The sequence below is a fragment of the Neomonachus schauinslandi genome, chromosome 5 (assembly GCF_002201575.2).
Source record: "Neomonachus schauinslandi chromosome 5, ASM220157v2, whole genome shotgun sequence".
Classification (NCBI taxonomy): Eukaryota; Metazoa; Chordata; class Mammalia; order Carnivora; family Phocidae; genus Neomonachus; species Neomonachus schauinslandi.
This window is the reverse complement of record NC_058407.1, coordinates 103,493,110-103,502,982: the sequence shown is the minus strand read 5'-3', so window position 1 is coordinate 103,502,982 and position 9,873 is coordinate 103,493,110. Positions and strand designations below refer to the sequence as shown.

The 9,873-nt window shown below is 42.8% G+C and overlaps 1 protein-coding gene across 2 annotated transcripts in view; it reads left to right on the top strand.

Annotated features, from left to right (window-relative positions):
• The window catches only part of BID (BH3 interacting domain death agonist), a 9,585-nt gene extending 3,001 nt beyond the window's left edge, over positions 1–6,584 (top strand). The window contains exons 1-3 of one of the 2 annotated variants that reach the window (XM_021690411.2): positions 811–987; positions 3,234–3,446; positions 5,483–6,584. In XM_021690411.2, the coding sequence (XP_021546086.2) occupies positions 913–987; positions 3,234–3,446; positions 5,483–5,494 (300 nt within the window). In that variant the 5' untranslated portion in view covers positions 811–912 and the 3' untranslated portion in view covers positions 5,495–6,584. Of the gene's footprint in view, positions 1–810; positions 988–3,233; positions 3,447–5,482 lie in introns of those variants that run through there. The other variant, XM_044914977.1, reaches the window with a different exon arrangement.
• Positions 6,585–9,873: the final 3,289 nt, after the last annotated feature.

The following is a 9,873-nucleotide window of genomic DNA, read 5'->3' as shown; positions in this document are numbered from 1 at the left end:
GAAGATAGTAGGAAGGGAAAAATGAAGGGGGGGAAATCGGAGGGGGAGACGAACCATGAGAGACGATGGACTCTGAAAAACAAACAGGGTTCTAGAGGGGAGGGGTGTGGGAGGATGGGTTAGCCTGGTGGTGGGTATTGAGGAGGGCACATTCTGCATGGAGCACTGGGTGTTATGCACAAACAATGAATCATGGAACACTTCATCTAAAACTAATGATGTAATGTATGGGGATTAACATAACAATAAAAAAATTTAAAAAATCAGAGCTCTTAGGAAGCTTACCTTCTGGCAAGGGAGTCAGACGAAGAACACTGACAGATAAATGGTGTAGTAGTGAGTGTTGAGGGAGGAAAAGAGAGGGCAGGGGGAGGGCAGGTGGCAGGGCAAGCAGGGGTGTTGATCTCTCTGGCACACGTGCGGCCCTAACTCCGGCTGCGGCGGAGCCCCCGCCCTAACAGCTTCTTAGGCCGACACCTGTTACGTGATGGGGTAGAGCTGGCAGCCGGGAAGGTTGCCATCAGATTCATGCCACAGATGCCCTGGCATCACTGTCCTTTTCACAGACAAATGTTGACTGTGTGTGGGGAGGGGCCTGCTTCTCCAAGTTTTCTGCTCACTTAGACCCTTTCCTGGCCCTAGCCCTCCGCCCCGGCTGCTCTCAACTGCAGTTCTACCAGCATAGAGCACGTGCTCAGCGAGCCCACTGTGGTGAGCGGTGCAAACGGGCTGGCTCTCTTCCAAAGCAGAGTCCCTTTCTTTTTCTGGTACGGGGTGGAGTGGGAGGGGTCAGACAGGGCCATCGTCTGAATCTGCTGTGTCTCTGTGCACCTCCCTGAACATTTAGATTCTCAGGGTCAAGAAGAAATCATCCAGGATATCGCCAGGCAGCTCGCCGTAATAGGGGACAATATGGATCGCAGCATCCACCCAGGACTGGTGAATAACCTGGCAATGCAGTTTATGAATGTGAACCTGTCGGAAGAAGTAAGTGAGAAAATCCACCACTGCCTTTTCTGGGTTAGTCAGGAAGTGTGAGAACTTTTTTCAGTGGTCAGTTTTTTTTAAATTTTAATTCCAGTGTAGCTAATGCAGTCTTATATTAGTTTCAGGTGTATAATACAGTGATTCAGTAGTTCTGTATATTACTCAGTGCACATCAAGAGAAGTTTGCTCTTAATCTCCTTCACCTATTTCACCCATCCCCCACCCACTTCCCCTCTGGTAACCAGCAGTTTGTTCTCTATAGTAAGTCTGTTTTTCAGTTTGTCTCTTTTTTCCCTTTGTTTGTTTGTTTTGCTTCTTAAATTCCACATATGAGCGAAATCATAGTTATTTGTCTTTCTTTGACTGACTTATTTCACTTAGCATAATACTCTACTCTGTAGCTCCATCCATGTTGTTGCAGATGACAAGAATTTATTCTTTTTTAAAATGGCTGAATAATATTCCATTGTGTATATACCACATCTTCTTTATCCATTCATCAATTGATGGACACTTGGGCTGCTTCCATAGTTTGGCTATTGTAGATAATGCTGCTATAAACATAGGGTGCATGTATCCCTTCGATTAGTGTTTTTATATTCTTTGGGTAAATATGCAGTAGTGCAATTACTGGGTCACAGGGTAGTTCTATTTTTAATTTTTTTGAGGAACCTCCATACTGTTTTCCAGAGTGGCTGCACCAGTTTGCATTCCCACCAACAGTGCACAAGGGTTCCTTTTTCTCTACATCCTCACCAACATCTGTTGTTTCCTGTGTTGCTGATTTTAGTCATTCTGACAGGTCTGAGGTGATATCTCATTGTAGTTTTGATTTGCATTTCCCTGATGATGAGTGATGATGAGCATCTTTTCACGTGTCTGTTGGCCATCTGTATGTCGTCTTTGGAGAAATGTCTGTTCATGTCTTCTGCCCATTTTTTAATTGGATTGTTTGTTTTTTAGGGTTGTAGAAGTTCCTTATATATTTTACATACTAATCTTTTATCAGTTATCTCATATGCAAATATCTTTTCCCATTCAGTAGGTTGTCTTTTAGTTTTCTGTTGTTAATTAAACCATCGAGGTCTGTCCTCTGTCTCCTCTCAGACCAGTGTCCAGTGAGGTGACTCAATTCATGACTGCCTACAAAAGAATTGGAAATAGAATCATAGCATGGTTAATTGTATTTCAGAATTAACTTGACATTTAGAAAACTTGAACCTTAAGTCAGAGTCAAGATTTTGGATACAAAAGCCTCTCAACAGATTAATAAAATGTATATGACTCTTCCAGAAATAACTTATTCTTTCTTCAGTTGAATAAAAATGTAAGTAGAGAATGTCAAGTCACAAGAAAAGTGACATTTTATTTAGCCTGCTACTCTTAACTTCATGGTTATAATCAATATACAGATACTAACAGAATTTCTAACCCTTGCCGGGTACCATAAAGTACTCTATCCTTTCTGAAGAAATGTAGTGGGAGGGAGAACTGCCCCAAGGCTGTCAAATCTATGTCTACAGGAGTTCAGAGGAGAGAAGGGTTCCATCCTTTGACCACCACCTGAAAATGCAAATGCTCCTCTCTACATAGAAATGTATTCATCCCCCAAGGTTCAGTCAGCCAGGTCAGCCTCCTGCCTGTAAGCAGGTCTCTCTACTCCAGGGATCTCTTCCTGTCTGGAGTTCTCCAGCAGCTGTCATAGACATGGTCATGTTCTGCCTCAGGACCTCTCCCACAATGTTAACTGAACTTTGCATCTGAGTTGATGAACTTGAAGGTCCTTTCAGGTCTAATGGTCTGTGGGGTGCCTCTCCCATGTAGGCTAGGCAAGAAGGACACATTTAGGCTCCCTTTCATCTCTTTCCCTGGAGCTAGGTCTGCACCAGTAAGATAGATCTAAGACATCTTGGGTAGTTAACTAATTCTTGACTTTAAGTGTCTTAGAGGCAGGGAAGGACTCGGGCTTCTTCAGTTCCATTGTCTAAAGTGAACACACAGGCTCAAGAAAAATGTATTTGGTGAATGAGTGTCCAGCTGCAGGGAGTGAGCTCAGTCTCCCCTTTCCATTGTCTCTCAAAATTAAATAATTTCTCATTCTCTCCTCCAACCTCCTCAGCTGTTTAGTAAGTTTCTCCCTATGAAATGAAAGCTGCTTTCTACTTAACATTGGAGGACTGTTTTCCTTTCAGAGGGCAGAATATTAGTAAACTCAGTTTTGTGTGACCCTGTTTTCACCCATGCAGGACAGAAGGAGGTACCTCGTCACTGCGCTGGAGCGGATCATGCAGACTTACCCTACAGACATGGAGGAGGAGAAGACCATGCTGATGTTGGCCATGCTCTTGGCCAAAAAGGTGGCCGATCACACACCATCCTTGCTCCGTGATGTCTTTCGCACAACAGTGAACTTTATTAACCAGAACCTATTCACCTATGTGAGGAACTTAGTCAGAAATGTAAGAACCAGTGATGTCAGCTCCATGGTGTTTCACTAAATCCTCTTGGTCTCTGCCTGGTCCCTCTAAGGTCTGGAAACCCAGCAGAACTCTCTGCTGCAGGGCTTCTTTCATTCTTTCTCCCTGTGCTTCTGGTGACTAAACCATAAGAGAGGCTTAGGGACCTTCTTGCTCAGGTAGAAAGGCTTGGTTTTGCCTCTGTGACAAAGTTGTGTTGTAGAAGGTGGTGATGAGCACCTAATGCCCTTTTGAGCTCCATCAACGTTATTTTTAAGACAGGGGCACCTGGGTAGCTCAGTCCTGGGATCAAGCCCCCCATCGGGCTCCCAGCTCAGCAGGAAGCCTGCTTCTCCCTCTCCCACTCCCCCTGCTTGGGTTCCCTCTCTAGCTGTGTCTCTCTCTGTCAAATAAATAAATAAAATCTTAAAAAAAAAAAAAAAAAAGACACGCTACTATCAGAGCATACTTTATACTACTACACTATTGCTAGAATCAGAGTAGGATGGTGTAGGTAGGTGTGTGGAGCATGAAAGAAAGTGGCAGGAGTATCCCCAGCGGAGCTTCTTCCATCTGCTCTCACCCTCACCTGGTCACAAACATTAAGTATAATTTACATTTTCTTTTTAAGATTTTATTTATTTGAGAGAGTGAGCACAAGTTGGGAGGGAGGGGCAGAGGGAGAAGCAGGCTCCCACTGATCAGGGAGCCGGACGTGGGGCTCAATCCCAGAACCCTGGGATTTTGACCTGAGCTGAAGGCAGAGGCTTAACTGACTGAGCCACCAGGTGCCCCATAATTTACATTTAAAAACATACTTACCAAAAAAGGATGTTGGGGGAAGAGACCAAAATAGTCAAAAGGGGGGAAAACTATCTAAAATCTTCCCCATAAAACCTGTCCAAGATATTAAAAATAACAGTTCTTCATGATGCTGCCCAAGAAGAGCCAGATAGCCCTCAAAGTCTGTTGTTTCACTTTAACTGGAAATTAAGTTGATGTATCTTATCTGTAAATTTGAAAGTATTAGTGAATAATGTTTGGGATTTTATGTGTCAGAGGCATTACCCAGGCATCTAACCCTGTTAATATTTACTGATAGGTCTCAACGCCTTTTTTCTCTGTCTGCCATGGTCTTCATTTGTGCCAGCACTTTTTAAAAAAAATTTTTTTTTTGAGAGAGAGAGAGAGCACGCGCGCACACGCAAGTTGCGGGGAGGGGCAGAGGGAGAGGAAGAATCTTAAGCAGGCTCCATGCCCAGTGCAGAGCCTGATGCAGGGCTTGATCTCACGACCCTGAGATCATGACTTCAGCTGAAATCAAGAGTTGGATGCTTAACGGACTAAGCCACCCAGGTGCCCCATTCCAGCATTTTAAAACAGGAGAATGAATATAAATCTTGACTCAAGTATATTAAACCAAGCTGAATTGTTGGAAGAAGGTAAGCCTGAGAAAGTTCCTGGACAGCTTTCACCAACAACCATCTAAAGGGGGAATAAGTGGGCAGATGTCAGTAGCAATTTCTATTAACAGCTTGCCAAATACTGAAGGGATGAGGGGCGCCAGGGTGGCTCAGTCAGTTAAGCATCTGCCTTCAGCTCAGGTCATGTTCTTGGGGTCCTGGGATGGAGCCCCGTGTCAGGCTCTCTGCTCAACGGGGAGTCTGCTTCTCCCTCTGCCCCTCCCCCAACTCGTCCTCTCTCTCTCAAATAAATAAAAGCTAAAAAAAAAGTACCGAGGGAATGAAACAGAATCTTCATTCCTCAGACCCACTAAGGTGCTTCTTGGCACCATAAGTGGCTCAACAGATGTGAAGATCCCGATCTCAGCACCTGGAAAGCCTGTGTTTTTGTGGTTGCTCCCGTGTAGCAAGAAGGAGGATGCAGGGATCTAAGGATAACAGGACTCCAGAGAGTGTGTTTTTTGCATAAACGCCAGCTTCACTTCTATCGATTGTGGCACCAGAGTCCTTAAGAACTGAATCCTGGTTTGTGAATTAGACTGGTTAATTCTGGCTATTTTTCTTTTCTCGCTGTAGGAGATGGACTGAGTGGACACCTCTGCCAAGGCACGACTGGTTAGAACTTGATACGGTGACGACAGTCCAGCTGCCTGCCGCTGAGCTGGAGCCATGGCATTTAAACAAAGCTCGTAGGAAAGATAGGCTGAGATCCTAGCTATTTATTTCTATTGTAAAGATGATGTTCTAAGCCAGTGATCCGTTTAGACATCTTTACATTAACATACTTGAAAGAAAATGTCAACTTGCACATATTTGAGTTTCATACCATCTTCTAAATCTATACACATTGGGCCCTTATCTTATTTCTTGTACTTCACTTGAAAATTAAAGAACAGATTGTAAGGCAGAAGAAAAAAACAATGTTTTTTTGTTTAAAAAAACCCCAACTTTACTGTTTATTAAAGTGCAACCTTGGGGCATGGTCTTACAGCAGGCAAGATCATGTTTGAGGAGAGCAAGGACTGGAGACGGATGCACATACCCTCACAAATGAAAAACTCCTTTCAAAATAGGGAACATAAAAACCAAACAGTACAAGAGGTTCTGGACTAAAGTTCTCTATTCAATGGGAAAATCAGGCCTCAGAACATGCGATTTTTTTTTTTCAACTTGATGTCCTTTTATTGAGTGAGGGAGAACCACAGGCAATTAAAAGGTGTGGTGGGATTTAAGGGCCCAAGTCAACCACAGTCTCCAAAATCAGGTAACTCCATGCATTTTTTTCTTTCCAAGAAGTCAGAGCTTTAATAAAAATGTTAGCCTGATGGAATACCAGAGGCTACTGCATACATCCCATGAGGAAATAGGTTAATAATCGTACGTATTCATTTTCCTCCCGTATCCCTCAGCTGATCTTGCCCAAGAAGCTACATCTAAAGGAAACAGGCTTTCTAGGCATAAAAGATGAAAGAACGGTTAGATTTTTAAAAATTCAACGCTTGAGGTGGTTCCCTTTCTTAGGGACACAGAATGCAAGTAATACCAAAATAAGTCATTTGGGAAGTGCCAGAATAAACCAGGGAGAGCTTACATTTAGAAAGAGTGCAACAGGGACGCCTGGGTGGCTCAGTCGTTAAGCATCTGCCTTCAGCTCAGGTCATGATCCTAGGGTCCTGGGATCGAGCCCCGCATCGGGCTCCCTGCTCGGCAGGAAGCCTGCTTCTCCCTCTCCCACTCCCCCTGCTTGTGTTCCCTCTCTCACTGTCTCCCTCTCTGTCAAATAAATAAAATCTTAAAAAACAAAAAACAGTGCAACACTGGTCTCTTGTTCCTGGCAATAAGTGTTTCCTAGCATTCTGTTTAAAAGTATGATGGCAGATGCTGGGTTCACATCACACATGGTACTGTTTCACTTAACCAGTAATACTGTTGTTACTGTGAATATGATACTTTCTTGTTACCAAAAACACTTTTCTGTTCCTTGAGAGTTTAATCAGAAAGGAAAAATGAGGGATGCCTGGGTGGCTCAATCAGTTAAACGTCTGCCTTCGGCTCAGGTCATGATCCCCCAGGGTCTTGGGATCAAGCCCCGCATCGGGCTCCCTGCTCAGTGGGGAGTCTGCTTCTCCCTCTCACTCTCCCTCTGTTCTCTCACTCTCTCTCAAATAAATAAAATCTTAAAAAAAAAAAAAATACATACCGTACTAGGGCTGGATCACTACCTGGTTATCTGCAATATGTTTTAGATACTAAAAGCTGTGCGGTATGAAGACCACCATTTGGAAATCTTCCAGTAATGCCGTTATGAAAGAACAACTTCTTTTTTTTGGAAGAATTCATAGTACGGTGGACACAAATTGAATCACATACATACTCATCCACACATGTATCAAAGTGTTCAGATTCTCACTAGGGACAGAGACTTTCTTCCAAAAGGAACAATTTAAATACAAATAGTCAACTCCAATGGAAGAGAAAAGGGCTCTAAAACAACAATCCCAGATTCTCATAATACTTAGGAACAGCACCTTCACCTGCCATTGTTTTGCTTAACAGTAGGCCACCATTTTAATGCAGCTTATATACACATTTTGGTGTACATTTTTTTTCAGGCCAAGTTAGACTTTCTCAGCCATAAAGCAAAATTACCACCTCTTTTTCCCAAGCCAGCATCATGAACAGTCCACTGTATCAAAAACAAGTGTTCCAGTCTTGGGCACATCCCAGCCACAATGACTCAGGCATATCCTGGAAGTTGGTGGATTTTACGCTGGGAACATAATCCTCATGGATATGATCGAAAATTTTTAATTCAATGTTTTTCATCCTGGTTTTTTAAATATTTGAATTAAGTGATGGAAATTCCTTGGTTAAAGAGAAACAGCTTTCTTCTCCAGGAGATGCTTGGCATATCTGAAAGTCAGATGGACTATGTGGTCTATTCAGAAGGTTAAATCATTCCTGATCTCACCATGCAGGATCCAGCACGGACTGCGGAGATGCTCGGAACTGCCTTAAAGGGTCACAGCGCCAGAGTCTGCTTTTATTTCCTAACAATTTCATTGCTGACTGGAAACCTGAATAGGGAGTGTCCTTTGGATGTTATGATCATGTTTTCAGAACCTGAGGGCAAAGCAAGTGTGTACTTATGAAGACCACAAAATTATCTGCAATGATCCCTCCAAGGTCAAGGGCATAAGGTTACCATATGAATAGAAAGAGGAGTCCATCAATTATCTTCAGCTCTCACTTTATTTCAATTTCCAATGTGTTCTCCCCAACACACTGCTTCTAACAGCACAATTCATAGATTTGAATTTTGTTCCTTTTCCCTGATGAAGAGTAGACTGGACGAAAGGCAGATTACCAGGAGGGAAAAGGAGGAGCGAGAATAACCCACATAAATGAGCAAATCAGAGCTGTTAGTGAGGAGAGCTAATGGAAATTCATACAGAAAAAGGAAATACATGCATTTAAGTGAAATGCTTATGTTAATTACCAAAATTACCATTTAATTCCAGTAATTTTGAGGAGATGAGAACATTAGAACCAATAATAAATTGAACTCAATCAAGGAACAAGGTAGGAAGAGGCACTTTTAATGTGAAGGAAAAGAGAAATGGAAGACTAGGTAGGATAGCAGGAAAAACACAGGTCTAGGAAAAATATTCTATCTTTTGGTGCTGGCCAAGGACCAATCTATATTAATACAATTGTCTTGCTAGAAACAAGGAACCAAGTTATTCCAGACTCTGTAATAGGAAAAATTGTACTTCAACTTCCTTTTATTCCTGGAACAAACTTAGTAAACTATGTCAAAACTTTTATTCATAATACACCGATTAGCCAATTTCTCCTAGTGGTGCAACATTACTATAAAATTTCCCCTAAGAAGGTGAGAAGGGGGCAAGGATCACCTTAAGCCAGCTGCTACTTTTTAACTTATTACAAGGCCTTGCAAATATCCCTGAGAACATTTCCAACCTGAGCGAGCGATTGGAGCAGCTGCCTGGCTAGAACTATTGCAGTGTAAACATAAACATGTAGAGAACACTACTGGTTTTAATTCACAGGAACATGGCAAGCCAGGCAGAGGCTAGTCTTGTGTAAATAAAGGAAGACGGGATGTATTAATATTTTAGTTACACGACCGACCGTTTCCATTATCTGGAGCTGTATATATGAGGTAACTAAGAAATAGTGGCTAAATTTTAAGAAATGGGTGTTCTATAGCCAAGGCTACTATTAACTTTACATTCCCCAGTGTGCTGTGGAATAGAACAGAAAATTTTTCACTAGAAGATCACCTGGTGTCAGCTTCTGAGCCAGATGTGCCTGTGGTGCTGCCTGACCAGCTGTCTTGAGTTGGCGACCTCTTGGGTGTTGAGAGGCCAAGCAACGCCTAGAAGTACCCCACTTCACGACTCATGGCATGGGCAGGGGAAAAGGAAAATAATGAACAGACTAAGGGAGAGAAAGTGTCAAGGTGCTGCCTTCAAATCATTTGAAGATTCCTGTGTCAGACTGCTTTACCCTTGTTTACAAGCAGAAAGACGTACTATCTGACACATTAGCTGAAAATGCTAATGAAAGATCTGTACCAGCAGTAACCGCTAATTCTTTAGCCATAAGGCACCTCATTCAGTATTTAAGGGGAAAACATCTGGTAGAATCAGAAGTTGGGAATAACCCTGGACATAACTTTCGAACATGCTCAGTACTTAGGACTAGACCATATGGAACCATCATACAAATCAAGAAAAATCTCCCTTCAGTCGGGTGAGCTTGGCCGCCCTAGTGCAGTGTATGATTGGCACAACCATTTGTAGGGAGCCTACCAATCCTGCTTGGCAGGGTCACAAAAATGGTGAAAACAGAAAAGCACTAGACTTGGAGTCAGAAAAATTATCACCCTTGCCTTTGCCTCTCCCATGCTAGAAGACCTTTGAAAAGTCATTAAACTCAGG